This window comes from Xenopus laevis, chromosome 9_10S (assembly GCF_017654675.1).
Source record: "Xenopus laevis strain J_2021 chromosome 9_10S, Xenopus_laevis_v10.1, whole genome shotgun sequence".
Lineage (NCBI taxonomy): Eukaryota > Metazoa > Chordata > Amphibia > Anura > Pipidae > Xenopus > Xenopus laevis.
The window spans coordinates 35593235-35611077 of NC_054388.1; the positions used below are offsets into that span (position 1 = coordinate 35593235).

The 17843-nt window shown below is 43.8% G+C and overlaps 1 protein-coding gene across 1 annotated transcript; it reads right to left on the reverse strand.

Annotated features, from left to right (window-relative positions):
• Nucleotides 1-3075: 3075 nt before the first annotated feature.
• On the reverse strand, nucleotides 3076-14428 carry rab5if.S (RAB5 interacting factor S homeolog). The gene is given in 4 exon segments (NM_001091883.1): nucleotides 3076-3814; nucleotides 4210-4339; nucleotides 11724-11827; nucleotides 14191-14428. Coding segments are annotated over 4 exon segments (384 nt in total). The 5' UTR covers nucleotides 14299-14428; the 3' UTR covers nucleotides 3076-3772.
• Nucleotides 14429-17843: the final 3415 nt, after the last annotated feature.

Sequence of the window (17843 nt, forward strand, 5' to 3'; positions counted from 1 at the left end):
ATCAGATAAAATCTCACCCACATAATCTGATAAAAATCTCCTGTGTAGTTTTACCCTAATGGGCATTTTGCTGCTGAGGCAGGCGAAGGGTGCAAAAAAACACCATTAAGTGTCCCTGATTCTCACTGGCAAATGTCTGGAATAGTGAATGCAGGAATATGGAATGACATTACAGCAAGAACAAGCTATGAATTGCCTAGGCATCAAAAAACATAGAATCAATACATGTACAATTACACTAAGGGTTAAGAATATTTCAACTACTGATGAGCAGAAAGGTGTAGGCACCAAAAATTGAAAGTGTTTAAAATGAATGACAATATCATGTAATGTTGCCCTGCACTGGTAAATCTGGTGTGTTTACTTCAGAAACACAACTATAGTTTATATAAACAAGCTGTGTGTAGCCATGGGGGCAGCCATTCAAGCACAGGACACACAGTAGATAACAAACAAGTACTACTATAGTTTATATAAACAAGCTGCTGTGTAGCCATGGGGGCAAATTGTAGTAATAGACGGCACCAGTCATTGGGGTCAGAGCCTATGTCCCAATAAGGGCTAGTCCACACGGGGAGATAGCCACGCGTTTGCGGTCGCGGCGACCGGCGCAGGCGACAGTTTTGTATGGGCGCCTATGTAAAAACGCCTGTGCTAACCACACGAGGCGATGCGCTTTTCAACAGTCGCCTGAAAATGCCTGGCGAGGCATTTTCAGGCGACTGTTGAAAAGCGCATCGCCTCGTGTGGTTAGCACAGGCGTTTTTACATAGGCGCCCATACAAAACTGTTGCCTGCGCCAGTCGCGGCGACTGGCGCGGCGCTTTGTCGCCGCGACCGCAAACGCGTGGCTATCTCCCCGTGTGGAATAGCCCTAAAGGCATTTTAAGACAACAAATCAATGACTGGTGCCGTCTATTACTACAATTTGAATTGATGAACGGATTGAGATTGGGAACCGTTGGACGTGCATCACATTAAAGTACTTTGGAGGTGAGGGTGCTGACTGGGAAAATTGTGAAATTGATTAGCCATGGGGGCAGCCATTCAAGCACAGGACACACAGTAGATAACAGATAAATTCTGAAGAATCCCATTGTAGCATTGTAGACTTAACAGCTTATCTGTTATCTGCTGTTTATTTTTCTTTGTTATCAAAAATTGTTTAACCTTGTTATCAGATGTTGCAAACTATATATAGTGTATGCTTATTCCTCCCCTTTCTTTAAACTGACCTTTGTTACCAATGTGGATAATCAGCTTTTCCCTAAAGTGTACTTAATCTTTGCTTTCTTTGCACAATGTCTTTGGTTGCAATTCATAAGTCTGAGGCAAATAAAATTCCAGCAATTTAAAAAAAAAAAAAACTATAGTTGTGTTTCAGAAAAAAACACACCAGTTTTACCAGTGCAGAGCAACACTGTGTTATGTTTTAAAAACATTATAATTTTTTTGGTTACTGTTCCTTTAAGTAAAGCAAAAGAAACCATTGCTGCCCCCTAATGCACATTTTCAATAGTATAATACAGAAAACTTTTCCAATTTTGGCCTGCTTCATACAAACAGCTGTGAACTTTGTATTGTGTATATAGGATATCAAGTTTCATCCATGAGACACAACCTTATACTATGCATAACACCTTCTACCGTGACATTATAATATATATGTGAATTGTGTATATTGATGAAAGAGTGGATGAACTTGATATGTTAGGATTGTTCATTTTGGTAATGTGATAGAGGGGCACCTCTTCTGACTAATTTTCTAGGGGTTAGTTTTAGCTTGTCTTTGTGAATAAATTTTGCCTTTAATCATAATGTATAGGGTATATGTGTAGTTGGATTTGGGGACCATCTCTTGCTTTCAGTAGGTATTTGAGTGTTCCAAGTAGTTAAGAGTGGGGCATGGTCTGATTAAGTAGTTAGCATCCTTAAACCACACTTGGAGCCATCTCAAGACAAAAATAAAGGTGCAGGGAATACCCGGAGGACAATTGCCAAGTCTATCCAATTGGAGTACTGCATTAAAATCTTCTGCACAAACAATGTGTACAACAATAAAGCTACCCCATGGATCACATTTAAAGGACAAGGAAAGGTTAAAACAAAGTAAGCCTTATCATAAAGGTCCACCTACATGAACCAGTAAACCCTCAAAGTAGTGCTGCTCTGAGTCCTCTGTCAAAAGAAACACTGCATTTCTTTCCTTCTATTGTGTACACATGGGCTTCTGTATCAGACTTCCTGCCTTCATCTTAAATCTCATTGCCCCGGGCGTGAGCATGCTCAGTTTGCTCCTCTTCCCCCCCTTCTCTGCTGTAATCTGAGCCCAGAGCGATGAGTGAGCAGTGAGAGACTCAGGCAGGAAGTGATGTAACACCAAGCTAATACTGCAGCTGCTATCCTAAACAAACAGAGAGCTTGTAGAGCTTTTTACTCAGGTATCGTAAAACATTCTACAAAATAAATATAGAAAAAGAGGAAAGTGTTAAAAGATCGGAGCAGTGAGTGCACTCAGGCAATCTGCCTGCTGGTGCGTCTACAGAATCCGCTCTGGCCGCGGCAACAACAATCCAAAAGTAGTAGTTGCGGACTCCACCAAATGACATTATTTTAACACTCCGGTTCGCACTTTGATGTCATGTGGTGGAGTCCGCAACTACTACTTTTGAATTACAAAATAAATATAGTATTCTACCTTGCACTATTGCAGCTAATCTATTGACAGTAAAATGCCTCTGTAGCTTTCTTCTCCTTTAATAGTAAGGGGCTGAAAGCATGTAGATTTTTTTTCAGGGTTATAAATTCACCGCCTGAAAGATGTGTTTCTTGTAAGAAAATTATCTCTGCATGCCGCATTTTAATGTGAATCTGTGTTTAACTGGGTGATTACGTTCCTTTCTTGAAAGAAAAGTCCCATAGAAAGATGTGTAAAAGAGGCAAAGTCATAGGACACATAATGAGTGATGGCGTCTGTCTGAACAACCATCTACTTAGCCCAGTCGATTGTCAATATTAAATATAACCTGTATAAGGATGAATTCCAAGTTCTGCGCATGAAAAAGAGACGATGACTCAATAAATCGGAACTTTAATTGTAAAACACAGTCACATCAGCTTAAATACGACTTTTGTTTAAATACTGTGTAGCTTGAAGTGAGAAACAAGTCAGGTCCAAATTCACTCCTTCCATGCTGGGAGGGCAGCTGCATCACTCATAGTTAATGGCTGTAGATAATTCTACAGCAAACGGGTTAGAGTGTGTGGTAGGTTGGAACAGAAAATGCAGCCATCCTCTCACCATAAAGCACAGAAGATCATTTCAAGCAATTAGAAGAATTAGCAGAGCCCTTTGGGGATTTTCTGCTGCCCATTTCCAATATAGCTGCCATGCCAAGGCTGAGGTGTAGTGAAGTTATATTGTTGGTCCAGTATGGATGTAGCAGCAGAATTATTTGTAGGATATAGGGTTTGCCGATTGCTCCCAGACAAGTACGACAATTACGAGGAAGACGAGAGACTGGTGATCAAGGTCTCATGTTAGGGTGTAAGGTAACTGGGGTCCAATCAGTGGATTAGTTACCAGCCATAGTTCCCATAAAAGTTCAGTTCTGTGCTCAATGCAGATAAAAAAAAAAAAAAAACAGTCCCACTCCTCCATTTTACCCTTAGGCTACATTTTAGTTTCATTCTGTTAAAAAAAAAAAAATGGGTCCGTAAAACAAAAGAAAAAAATGAGAAGTTTTTGGCAAAGGGGGAAATAAAATCATCATCAATCAAAGTGAATTGCTGTGTAGAAAATGATCCAGACCACCTGCAAAAGGAAAACAAATGACAAGTGTTAGAAGCAGAACTGTGATGTTGCACAGAAAAGAAAAAACAAAAAATAAAACAGCACCCCCCTCCATGGCTATTTTACCATGCAAGTATAAATGCAAGATTATATTTAAATGATTAACATTCCCAACATGCAGCCGTCTTCAACACCTTTCCCTCGGTTTCTTTACAGAAGGACTTATTAGAAATAATTCAGGTACTGCTGCCTAATGCATAGAATATAAGGCAACAGAGGAAAGCTGAATACCTTTGGGGGGTGCCCTAGTATATACAGTAGGTATAGGTACAGTAGTATATACAGTATTGACCAATAGGTTATACATAGCAACATATACATGTACTACAGTGATCAGCAGAAATGTTTATAGTTACCATAAAGAGTGCAAATGACGTCATAAATCCTTCCTTTGTTAGCTCCCATGTTCCTCCATACTCTTCCTCATCTATTTGCTGGAAGCTGCTAAAATACAAGTAGAGTGCGCCGGCATTGATCAGGCAAAAACTGGGGAAGAAAAGCAGAAATATGAGAAATTCTGAAAGAAAGAGTCAACCAAACCTGTATCTAATTTTCATTAGTATCAGTGGCAGGAAAGAGAGATTTTTGTACTTACCGTTAAATCTTTTTCTCTTGTCCTATATTGGGGGACACAGGCACCATGGGGATGAAGATCCTGCAGCTGGAGACTGGACACTAAATAGTTAACTTTAAACTCCTCCTCCTCCTCCTGCTCTGGGCTTCATCCCCTGCCTCCTCCTACAATCTCCAGTTTCGAACGAAGAAGGAGCATGATGACCAAAAACAGAAGAGGAGGACCTCTACCCCCTCCAAACCTCTTAAAAACAAGGTTGAAAAAACATATAAAAACCAAACCGAACTCCAACGGGAGTCGGGAAAACCACAAGTAAACCAGTGTCGGTACAGGGAGGGAAGGCCTGTGTCCCCCAATATAGGACAAGAGAAAAAGATTTAACGGTAAGTACAAAAATCTCTCTTTCTCTTGCCTAATTGGGGGACACAGGCACCATGGGGACGTCCCAAAGCAACCCATGAGGGTGGGACACTGTAAGCCCCAGGAGGCGTTTAAGCAATGACAGCCTGTAACACCTTCCTCCCAAATGCTGCTTCGGCTGAAGCCTGTGTGTGTAGCCTGTAGAAGCGCGTGAATGTGTGAAGGGACACCCAGGTGGCCGCTCTGCAAACTTGTTCCGCCGATGCTTGATGCCTAACTGCCCAAGAAGTGCTAATTGAGCGAGTAGAGTGCGCCCTCACTTGAAGTGGAGATTCTTAACCCTTAAGTGCGTATGCTCTGATGATGGTAGCACGAAGCCACTTGGCTAGTGTAGACTTAGCTGCTTTGGCACCACGTTTGGGTCCATTGGTAATGACGAACAGGGCGTCAGTTTTTCTGACCTCTTTGGTGGCGTGTAGATATGTGTTGATAGCTCTAACAACATCCAGGTTGTGAAGTTTGCGCTCTCCTGGATTCTTGGGTTCTGGGCACAAGGAAGGCACTACGATATCTTGGTTAAGGTGAAATTCCGACACCACTTTCTGTAAAAAATCTGGAGTAGGTCTGAGGACCACCTTGTCCTTGTGAATGATGGTAAAGGGTGACTTGCAGGAGAGCGCCGCCAATTCCGAGACTCTGCGAGCTGATGTGATGGCCAGAAGAAAAAACACTTTTTTAGTAAGGGTATACAGAGGAATGATGTCTATGGGTTCATATGGATCCTCTTGGAGTACTGAGAGCACCAGGTTGAGGTCCCAAGGTGGTACCGGATAGCGATACGGTGGTATTAACCGGATAGCCCCCTGAAGAAACGTTCTGATATTACTCTTTAGGGCTAGTTTCTCCTGAAGAAGAACGGACAATGCTGATACCTGCACTTTCAGGGAGCTCAAGGCCAACCCTTTCTTCAAGCCCTCCTGTAGGAAGGAGAGAATCTCAGTCTCCGTAGCCTTCTGTGGGTCAGTACTTCTGCGTTCGCACCAGGTGATGAAAGTCTTCCAGACTCTATGGTATATCTTGGAAGAGACTGGCTTGCGTGCACGGAGCATGGTAGGTAGTGCATCCGATGGGGCTCCCGCTCTTCGCAGCACTAGGGCTTCAAGAGCCATGCCGTTAAAGCCCACTGAAGAGAATTCGGGTGGACGACAGGGCCTTGAGTCAGCAGATCGTGCCGTAGAGGAAGGGAAAAAGGAGCGTCCTTTGCGAGTGTCACAATGTCTGCAAACCAAGGTCTCCTGGGCCAGTATGGAGCCACCAGGATAGTCTGGGTGCCTTCTCTTTTGATCTTTTTGACAACCTTTGGAAGCAGTGCCAGAGGAGGAAAGATGTAAGCCAGAGAAAAACGCCAGGGAATCACTAGGGCGTCTGTTGCGAGTGCAAGTGGGTCCATGCTCCGAGCCACAAATCGAGGGACCTTGCAGTTGCTTCGGGATGCCATCAGATCTACTTCCGGTAGTCCCCATCTGTCCACGAGGAGTTGGAAAACTTCCTGATGCAGACTCCACTCCCCCTGATCTAGAGTTTCTCTGCTCAGGTAGTCCGCTAGCCAGTTGTCTACCCCTGGTATGTGTACCGCAGAGATTGCCGGAACATGTTTTTCTGCCCACAGTAGAATGTGTAGTGCCTCCCTTAGGGCTGCGGGGCTTCTTGTGCCGCCTTGGTGGTTTATATAAGCGACTGCTGTTACATTGTCGGACTGGATCCGGGTGGCGTGGCCGCGGAGGAGGGGCGTCAAGCGTTCCAGTGAGTAGCGAATTGCCCTTAGTTCTAAAAGATTGATGGGGAGAGAACGTTCCTCCTGATTCCAAAGACCCTGCACTGTCGTCTGGCCCAACACGCCTCCCCAGCCCCGTAGGCTGGCGTCCGTCGAAAGAACCGTCCAGTGGAGAGGAGGGAAGGGACGCCCCCCTGTTGTCCGTAGTGGCTGTGTCCACCAGGTGAGAGAGCGTTTGACCCGTTCCGGAAGGACTATCCGGCGGTCTAGATTGGTTCGATCTGTGCGTTGGTGCAGCAGAATTGCATGTTGAAGGGCTCTGGTGTGGAATTGTGCATAGGGGATTGCTGGGAAGGATGCTACCATAGTGCCTAGGGTTTGCATGGCTGTCCGGAGAGGGACCCTGAATGACCTCTGTAGGGTTCGAATCCTGCCCTGGAGGGTGCTGGTCTTGTCTCTCGGAAGAAAGGCTCTCCCTGTCCTGGAATCCAGTATCAGCCCCAGGTATTCTATCGTTTGAGTCGGGATGAGCTTCGATTTGTTGAGGTTGACAGTCCATCCCAGTTCTGTCAAAGTCTTTAGGACCTGAGACGTGTGGTGAAGGGCTTTTGTTGCCGACTCGCCTTTTACGAGAAGATCGTCCAAATAAGGAATGACAGGAATGCCCTGTAGTCTTAGTTCTTCTAGTGCTGCCGCCATCACCTTGGTGAATGTGCGGGGGGCTGATGACAGTACGAATGGGAGTGCGACAAACTGCCAGTGGTGACCGTTCACAAAGAATCTGAGAAACCTGTGGTGGGCTGGGTGGATGGGAATATGGAGGTAGGCATCTTTTATGTCGATGACCGTCATGAACTCCCCGTCTTCCATGGATGCCAAAACAGATTGGATTGATTCCATCTTGAAGTGGCAGCGCCTGACGAAAGGGTTGAGATCTTTGAGATCCAGCACTGGTTTCAGGGAGCCGTCCTTCTTGGGGACCATAAAAAGGTTGGAATAGTACCCTCTTCCCCTGTCTGATTGTGGAACTGGTTGTATAGTTCCTGTTTTGACAAGGTCTTGGATGACCAAGAGAAATTTGCTCTTGTTGTGTAGTTGTCGGGGTAGTCTGGATACGAAAAATCTGTGGGGAGGAGGTTGGGTAAAATCAATTAGTAGTCCCCGAGTGATGACTTGGAGAACCCAATGGTCCCGAATCTTGAGTTCCCACACCTCCCGAAAGGATTGGAGGCGGCCTCCTAGTGGGATCCCTTCGGGGGTGGGCACCCCTTCATGCGGAAGTGGACTTGTCCTGAGAGGACTTGGCCGGTGCTTTGTTGGACGACCAACTGGACCTTTGTTTATTTTGGTAGCGAGAGCAGAAATTGGAGTTGGGTTTGTCTGACTGTGTCTTTGACCTTTGGCCTTGCCGAAAGGGTCGAAAAAAGGGGCGTCTCTTGAAGGCTGGTCTTTTGGTTCTGGCCTGTGGGAGTAGCGTGCTCTTACCGCCAGTTGCTTGTGAGATTATTTTGTCTAATTCTGCCCCGAAGAGTAATTTTTCCTTGAAAGGGCAGGCTGACTAGGGAGCGTTTGGATGTGAGGTCGGCCGACCATGTCTTCAGCCAAAGGAAACGGCGAGCTGCCACCGACTGGGCTGAGGCCTGTGCCACCATCTTTGCTGCGTCGATAGCCGCATCTCCAATGTAGTTGGTAGCGTCAGCTATTTGAGAGAGGAGATTATCGGTGGTGGGGTCCTCGGACCCGAGAAGTTGCGCAACCTGTTCTACCCAGACCTCCATAGCCTTGGCGACTCAGGCAATAGCAAAGATAGGTCTAAAGGCGGATCCGGACGCTGTGAAGGAAGATTTGCAAAACCCTTCCAGACGCTTGTCAATAGGGTCTTTGAATGCTGCTGCGTCCGCCACCGGAATGGTGGTATTCCTGGAAAGTCTGGAAACTGGGGGATCAACTGCTGGGGGTGAAGCCCAGAGCTCAGTGCACTCCTGAGGAAAGGGATAAGTTTGTGAGAAGCGCCTTGATATTTGCACCCTGTGGTCTGGATGTTTCCACTGGGCCTTGATGAGGTCGTCCAGCTGTTCATAAACTGGGAAGACGTAAGAACTCTTCTTTTGTCTCTTAAAGATATTTTTCGCTGGCTCAACAAAGACGGGCTCTTCTATGTTAAGAGTACTAAGCACCGCTTGTATAAGGCCTTCCACCTCCTTTTGGGTTCTAGGGGTGTCTAGATCTGGATCAATGTGTTCCTGATCGGAGTCATCCTGTGATAGGACTTGGCCTTCCTCATCGGAGGGAGAAAATGGTTCCCTAGGGGAATCAGGTGGCGAAGGTGCAAGGCGTTTGGAACCTGAGGGGAGGTCGGTAGTTCTAGCGGGTTGAGAAAGGTGCTCTAGGACCTTGTCTAATGTCTCTGGGATGCGGGCCAGGTTTTGGATGCCTGCAAGTGAGAGGGAAAGGGCCCTGATCAACTCAGACTCAGATGTACTGGCCAAAGGTGGTGGCGAGGAATCTGAAGGTCTGCAGGCCATACACACGGATTCAGCCGATGCCGAATGAAATTTAGCCTTACATTTGGTGCAGGCTAGAAAAGTGATTTGAGTATTTTGGCGTGTGTGAGCTGAGGACTTAGAGGTCCTGGGCTCTTCTGTCTTATCTGCCATGATGCTCTTTCTCCTTCCTGAGAAAAAATCTCTCTCTTTTTTTTTTTTTTTTTTAAATTATTTATTTATTTATTTTGCTGAGGCAGGGGAATATGGCAGATGCAAGGATAAGAGCCTCCTAATAGTGAAGGTGCTGTGGAGACAGAGAATAGAGGGTTTAGAGTCCCTGGGGAAACCCATGTTTACCAGGTGTAGTGCCCCTTTAAGAGAAGGAATACTTGCCTGTAAATGTCTGCCTGGACTAGAGGAGCACGGTCGCTGAAGACTTAGGAAGCAGGGGCCCAAGTAGAAGCAGTGTGCACCGAGGTGCTGGGATAGGAAGCAGCAGCCGTTAGGGTGAGAGGGCTTTTGGCGCCAGAAGAACCGTCTCAGTGCGGGAGCGGGAGATCCTATTGCGCATAAGGTAGAGACTGGGCGGAAGCGCGTTCCAAGGTGGAACGCACGTTGGCGCCGACGGCAGAGCAGGGGAAAAAAGGCGCGAGAAGAGCATCGATGCGCATATTGGAAGGTAGGCGATACAGAGAGGGCTACATAGTGTGAAAAGGAACAGAGAGCAAGGGGGCCTATTTAGAGAATAAAGAGAGGGTAGAAGGGTGGAATGTACTCACCACCGTTGCCAGCTGTACTGTGCCCTTTGAATAGGTTTCCCTGTCACAGACACAAACAAGAATATATGTGAAGACTCACGTATATAATTGCCTGTGTAAGGATATACACCTAAGAGGTGTAGAGCGCTGCTGCAGGCCTCCGCGGAGCGGGAAGACAGCGTAGGGAAAAAAGGAGCGAGCCTGCAGACCTCCGTAGAGCGGGAAGGCTATAGGGTAGAGTAGTTATCTGCTGGAGAGGCTCTTTGAGTGATGTCAGTGGCCCCCATAATGTGGCATGATCCTAACACGCAGTCCTGATCAATTGCTCCAGCCACTAACTATGTGTCTTCTCCTTCTGAGGACACTAACGAAACTGGAGATTGTAGGAGGAGGCAGGGGATGAAGCCCAGAGCAGGAGGAGGAGGAGTTTAAAGTTAACTATTTAGTGTCCAGTCTCCAGCTGCAGGATCTTCATCCCCATGGTGCCTGTGTCCCCCAATTAGGCAAGAGAAAGTTATATTTATATACGAGTTCAATGAAAAGGACTTGTGCTGAATATAGATATGTCAAAATTTAGCAACAGACAAAAACTATGTTTTTATTATTTCATGAACTTAACAGTGAGAGGGTGGTATATTAATCACATTATCTAACTCACAAAGACCAATCATAGAGGAGTGTCAATTTCCCTTTAAAGGGGTGGTTTACCTTTAAGTAAGCTTTTAGTATGTAATAGAATGGCCAGTTCTAAACAACTTTGCAATTGGTTTTCATTATTTTTATAGTTTTAGAATTACTTGCCTTTTTTCTGACTCTTTTCTGACCCCACTAAAAAGCAAATGCTCTTTAAGGCTAGACATTTATTGTTATTGCTAATTTTTATTTCTCATCTTTCTAGTAAGGTCCTCTCCTATTCATATTCCAGTATCTTAATCAAATGAATGCATGGTTGCTAGGGTAATTTGGATCCTAACAACCAAATTGCTGAAATTTCCAACTGGAGAGCTGCTGAATAAGAAAGCCAAATAACTCAAAAACCTTAAATAATAAAAGCTAAAATCGCAAAATGTCTCACAATATAACTCTCTACATCATACTAAAAGTTAACTCAAAGGTGACCAACCCCTTTAAAGCATAAGAAATAACAAAAACCATTGATTTTTCATATTTAAAACAATAGGCAAAAATAATGTTGAAGAAGGGATGTACTACCTCTTTAAACTTTAGGTAGGTTTTTGAAGATTAAGGTGTAAAAGTTTACCAGCAGTATATAACCGTCCCCTCAGTGAAAAAAACAGCGTTCAACGGACATTGATTACAGGTAATGCTAGAATGCACATAAAAAATAAAACAAGTTAGGGACCGCCATTCGGGGTTTACTTGACGTGGTATGGTGGCTTATCAATTTTATGATCATAACTTTGTAACAAAATAACCCCTATTTGGGTACATCTGCAATAGCATTTATTATACTTATATATATACTTTAAAGCCTTTAGAGTGCTCCCACAACCCCCCTGTTTTGATAATAAATATATATATATATATATATATATATATATATATAAATAAAAATCAGTATGGCAGTTAGCACAGACACAAACATGAACTTTTTTTTAAAGAAACCTTGATAGAAAAATAACATAAATTTTAAAGGGGTATGGCAATTACCATTTATACCATGTGTTCATACTTTATATTGTCACCTGCCTTCTAATAATAAAAGGCTCAAGGCCATTATGTGGTCCTCCGATGTATTTTATGGCCTCCTGACTGCTAAAGAGCTGACCTGTCTAACATCAGAAATGTATTTATTATATCACAGGGATAAGACTATAGAGAATACATTATATTGGAGGGTTCTGGAAAGAAATGATATTACTAATACAGCTACTAATACAGCACATATAATACTTACATAATTATTCCAATAAAACCCTTCAAAGGGACAACACCCCAAATCACCCCCAAAATGATGGCCAAAATCTGTCTGAACCAGTAGATCACATCAAGAAACTCATCCTGTAAAGAGACGGGTATAGATGGTAAGAAAATGGGTTTGACATTCCCTACAATTAAAGCTAAAACCACAATTTTAAAGGGATTCAAAAAGTGACAACAGTATCCAATTAAAGGAACAGTAAAGGTGTTTTAAAGTAATAAACGTATAACATTTTTGGGTGATACTGTTCCTTTAAGGCCCACAATCACTGCAAGCTAAAACAATAAATGACAGGAGATGCAGTTCAATAGAACTGAAACACTACTACTTAAAGTACTGCAGCACTTTACAGAGATTTCCCATCAGTCCACACCCCTGTGGAATTACAATCTAAGGTCCATTTCACATTCCCTATGGGTGATTTTAACAAGAGCCAATGAACCTGCCTGTATGTATGTGTTTGAAGCATAGGAGGAAACTACAGTATCTACTACTGATGCAGACACAGGTCTTACTCATACACAAAAGCAGAGGCAGCAATTAACTCTTTGTATCTACAATTGGAAATCACAGTCTACAGCTTTCCAGGATGTGTATTGGAATTGCAACTGGTGATATCCAGGCGAGACAATCCTGATCAAATGCTTAAAGGGCAAGTCAACCCCATAATAAAAATTTGCCTAAAAGAAGAAAATGATTCTAAGCAACTTTGCATTACACATTTTCTATAGATTTTAAAGGAGAAGGAAAGCTATGGAGATATTTTATTGCCAATAGATTAGCTGCATTAGTGCAAGCTAGAATGCTATATTCTATAGAATGTTTTATCATACCGGAGTAAAAAGTTATAGAAGCTCTCTGTTTGTTTAGGATAGCAGCTGCAATATTAGCTTGGTGTGACATCACTTCCTGCCTGAGTCTCTCCCTGCTCTGGGCTCAGATTACAGCAGAGAAGGGAGAGGGAGGGAAGAGGAGCAAACTGAGCATGCTCAAGCCCTAGCCCTGGAGGTTTAAGCTGAAAACAGGAAGTCTGATACAGAAGCCCATGTGTACACAATAGAAGGAAAGACATGCTGTGTTTATTTATTTTTTTTATTTTATTTTATTGAGAACTCAGAGCAGCATTTCTTATTGGGTTTACTAGTATATTTAGGTGGACTTTTCTGATAAGGCTTACTTAGTTTTAACCTTTCCTTCTCCTTTAATTTATTTGTAAAAGTATTATTATTGAAAGCAATGTTTGTCCTTTTCTATGCTCTGCCTTGGGTTACAAAGTTATGACCATAAAGTTGATAAGACACCATACCATGTCAAGGTAAACCCCTGTTTTGTAAACACATGCACTTGCATATATACTGAATTACTTATGAGACAGAGGACCAGGGAATGTACACTGAAAAGTAGCACTTCCATTCTACTTAAATATACTTGAACTTAGCCTTTTGAGTGCTCCCACAATCCCCCCTTTTTGTAGATTTTAAAAAGTAACAACCAGGAGTCAGGAAAATGCTTTTAAAAGCAAAAATTTTTACGAATAACTTCAAAAGCACTGACAATTTTTAATAACTCTATATTGGAAAGTTGCTTAGAATTATGTTTTCTTTTATTACATATTTTTTTATTTTGGGGTTAACTTGCCCTTTAAATAAGGTAGGATAAGGGAGTGGAGAACTGTAAATGTCTAGCCTAGTGTCAGCACAGGTGTTACATACAAGGCTGGCCCCACACACACAGTCAGCATTCACAGCCACACTAATCCTTAATCTACACTAAGAAGATTTCAAGGAGCTGGAATAGTAAATTAGAGGATCTCATTAGCAACTGGAATTATGATATCCCAGTAATTGTATCTACAGCACTGAAGGCTCCGTTCCCTTTCTGTGAGGTTGAGGTAGGAGAGCCTATAGGGTAGATCGTGTGCTATAAATAGATCCCCTCTATATGAATCAGTAAGGGAAATGGGTTCATTTAAATAGAACATAAAGTGTAATGCAACACAAGAGCAGAAGCTACACGGATATAGTGTGGGCACCACAACACTGTAGTGAATAATCAATGGCACATACAGTAACGTCAGATCTAAAACACTGGTTTATTTAAGGCCTGTGAACATGAAACGTGTCCAGGGAACAGTCACAGTGATAAACAAAGTGCATTGTCCTGAATTCGCTTATAGTGACTCGTCCCAACCAGGCAGCACAAAGGCAATAGTCACAACACTGCAGTAAAGCGAGGGATTCCCACCGACTACAGTGTAAATGTGAATCTCCCGGTGACATTATTCTCATGGCTCTCCTGGTTACAACGACCCATACTGTTAATAACCAGGCCAGCAGAAATCATTCAACTACAACTCCCACATCCTGCGACCTAGAAAGCTTCTGGGAGACGAAGTCCTTGTCCAACCATGGGATCTGCGCTCCTACACGTCTTGTGCCATTACCTTGTCCTCCCATATAGAGTCTCCCCGCAGGGCTTTGCTCCATATGGGTCCCTTCACCTTCACTCCCCCGTTGGACACGGGCTGCTCTTCTTTCCGTTTGCCGCTCATCCTGCTGATGGAGGGAACCTATGTGAGGGTGGGTTGCCCGTGCCTAAGAGCTGAGAAATCACAAGCAGCTACTTAGCTGACTATAGCACAAGCACGCTCCGGAAGTGACCTCAAACGCGCTGTCAAAGCGTCGCGGCGCATCCTACGTCAGCGTCAAAGAAGGCGTAAACGTATAAGTAATGCGTGAGGAGGAGATGTATGCGTCACTTGTGAGGGGACACGCTGTAGTAGGAGGAGAGTAGCAGGGTCTATACGCTACAGCAGAGAAAGCTTTAAAAGGATTCTGTCATGATTTTATAATGTAGTTTCTATTTCTAAATTAAACTATTTACACAACAAATAATTCATTCTACCGTGTCAATAAAAAGAGGGACAACTTTTTGACCACGCCCATTTTGCGGCCACACCCCCTAATTGCCATGTTCACAAAATTTGGCAGGTTATAAAAGTTTGAACATATTTCTGTGTTTGTTTCCAGGTTATTACAGTTTTGATAATGAAGGTGAATTGCCCTTTGAGCTGTGAGTCTAACTTCTCCCAATGGACCTGTTATCTTATATTGTTATAATTACTTATTTGCTTATCTCAAAATTGTTACAAAAGTATCTCATCTGCTGCTCTGGCTGTTCTGGGCTCTCTGCCAAAAGCTAATTAAGTTAGAAACGTTGTTTCTTTTTCTGGCTGTTTAGAGCAGAGAAAGTCGCTGTCAAAAGTGGGATTATCCCACTGAAAACAGGACAGTTGGGAGGTATGGTGTATAGGCATACCTCCCAACATTTTTGAAATAGAAAGAGGGACAAAAAGATTTGGCATGCATAGTGTTGTGAATGTTTTTGACCATGCCCATTTTGTGGCCACATCCCTAATTGCTATGTCCATTTTACAAAATTTGGCAAGTTTGAACACATTTCTGTGTTTTTTATATTTTATTACAGTTTTGCTAAAAAACCCGAAAATTCGGCTCTTAAAGTTACAAGAGGCGGCCTTTTGCTGCCCCTTGTAACTGGCTGCTCGCTACCGCCTGAGGGAAGGTTCTCAGCTTGCCTCATGGCAGGAGCGGCCCTGGTCATGTGCTTCCAGAAAGTGCCAGCACTTCAGTATGGAACTGCTTTCAGTCAGGCTATTGTTTCTCCTACTCAATGTAATTGAAGGAGTCATAGTGGGACATGGATTTTTACTATTGAGTGTTGTTGATATATCTACCAGGCAGCTGTTATCTGGTTACCTTCCCATTGTCCTGCTGATGGGCTGCTGCCGGGGGGGGCACCCCTAGGCCACTCAGACCTAGCAGCCGCCCACACTCGCCACGCGCGTAAGCGCCGGCAAACTGTGCTATTGAATGGGGATGCACAGATCCCCATAATGCGGCTGGGTGGCAGGCCGCCCCTAATTTTTTGCCCCCCTAGGCCACAAATCCGGGCCTGCCAGTACACAAACAAATCCAGCAATCTGCCATATGAGCACCTCCCACAACTGGTAGGGAGATGGGGAGGGGGGTGGGGTGGACAGGGCTGCAACCTAGGGGTTGAAAGGTGAGACTGCTTTAGCTATGAGCAGGAAGTATTTAATTTTTTTAAGGGCTCAACTTGGCCTTTAAGTCAATGCCACACTGGCCTGAAATGTGGCCTGCTGAGAATCAGCCCCTTACCTCGCATGCATCCGAAACCATTGCATCAGCCTGAGTGCAGGCACTGGTGGTGGATTTTGGCACCGAAACGCATATTATCTCATTTTGGTACCAGAAACCGTGTTGTGTGCCTGTACCCACGCCAATGCATTTTTCAGCAGGCCAAGGTCAGCCCTGAGTGTCATGTCGCTTACCAACCCCTTGGCTGTTGCTCCCAGTGGACTCAAAGCAAGTGCTTATTTCTAATTCCTGTTTTGGTTGTTTAACAACCAAGTGTACTGCCAAACAGAGCCTCCTGTAGGCTGCCAGTCCACATAGGGGCTACCGAGTAGCCAATCACACCACTTACCATAACTTTTTTTTCCTCCAGGAACTTTTTGCATGCTTGCTTTGCTCTCCCACATTTATTTACATTTTGAATGTGGCTCATGGATAAAAAAAAAAAGTTGGGGATCCCTGTTCAAAACCATCCTCTGGGCTGTCCTTGTATTCATTGATGGTATGTTACTAGTGATGAGTGAAAATTTTCTCCAGGTTTCACTGCAAAAACAATTCCCATGCGTGTCAAAAAAATTGTCACCTGTAGACTTCAATGCATTTGGCAAATTTTTTGCTGTTTCACAAATTTTCAGCGAATTGAAATGGGTCAGATTTGCCCATCGATATATGTTACCTCTCTCCAGTACTTTGTTTTTGAGCTCTTTGGGCATTTATGTATACTTCCCAACTGTCCCGTTTTCAGAGGGACAGTCCCTCTTTTGTCAGCTCAACCCACAGTACCTCGTTTGTACTAGAAAGTCCAGATTTTCTCTGGACTGAACAGCCAGAAAAAGAAACAATGTTTCTAACTTAATTGGCTTTTGGCAGAGAGCCAAGAACAGCCACAGCTGCAGATATGATTTTGAGATAAGCAAATAAGTAATTGTAACAATATAAGATAACAGGTCCCTTGGGAGAAGTTAGACTCACAGCTTAAAGGGCAATTCACCTTCATTATCAAAACTGTAATAACCTGGAAACAAACACAGAAATATGTTCAAACTTTTATAACCTGCCAAATTTTGTGAACATGGCAATTAGGGGGTGTGGCCGCAAAATGGGCGTGGTCAAAAAGTTGTCCCTCTTTTTATTGACACGGTAGAATGAATTATTTGTTGTGTAAATAGTTTAATTTAGAAATAGAAACTACATTATAAAATCATGACAGAATCCTTTTAAAGCTTTCTCTGCTGTAGCGTATAGACCCTGCTACTCTCCTCCTACTACAGCGTGTCCCCTCACACGTGACGCAACATCTCCTCCTCGCGCATTACTTATACGTTTACGCCTTCTTTGACGCTGACGTAGAATGCGCCGCGACGCTTTGACAGCGTTGATCAACTTTTTTGTCCCTCTTTTTGTTTCCAAAATGTTGGGGGTATGTTTATTAACATAAAACATATTATTTATTAACATAAAATGACTATTTTTAATACGAGACGTGACCTGCCTAGTGGGCCGGTGCAAGTATATGTAGGCTTGAGTACCCCCTGTACAATATTGCCTACCTTTCCTCTCTCCTTTTAGAAATACAGCACTAAATTGATTGTGCAGGCCCTCAATTGCATCAACAATCCTTGTCTGTTGAACAAGTCCTGTGTAGCAGGATTAGCAGTCACTGTTTATGAACTGTGAGAATGAGCATGAGTACTGATAACCAACCTGTTCCTGCACCCAGTGAGCATGCTTCTACTCAGTAATACACTGGGGCACATGTGACAGGAAGGGACCTACACACAGGCCCGGATTTGCGGCAAGGCCGCATAGGCCCGGGCCTAGGGCGGCAAAAAAATAGGGGCGGCATGCCGCCCAGCCGCACTATGGGGACGCGTGCGTCCCCATTCAATTTCAGCAGCTGCGCCTGGCGTTTTTTCGCCGG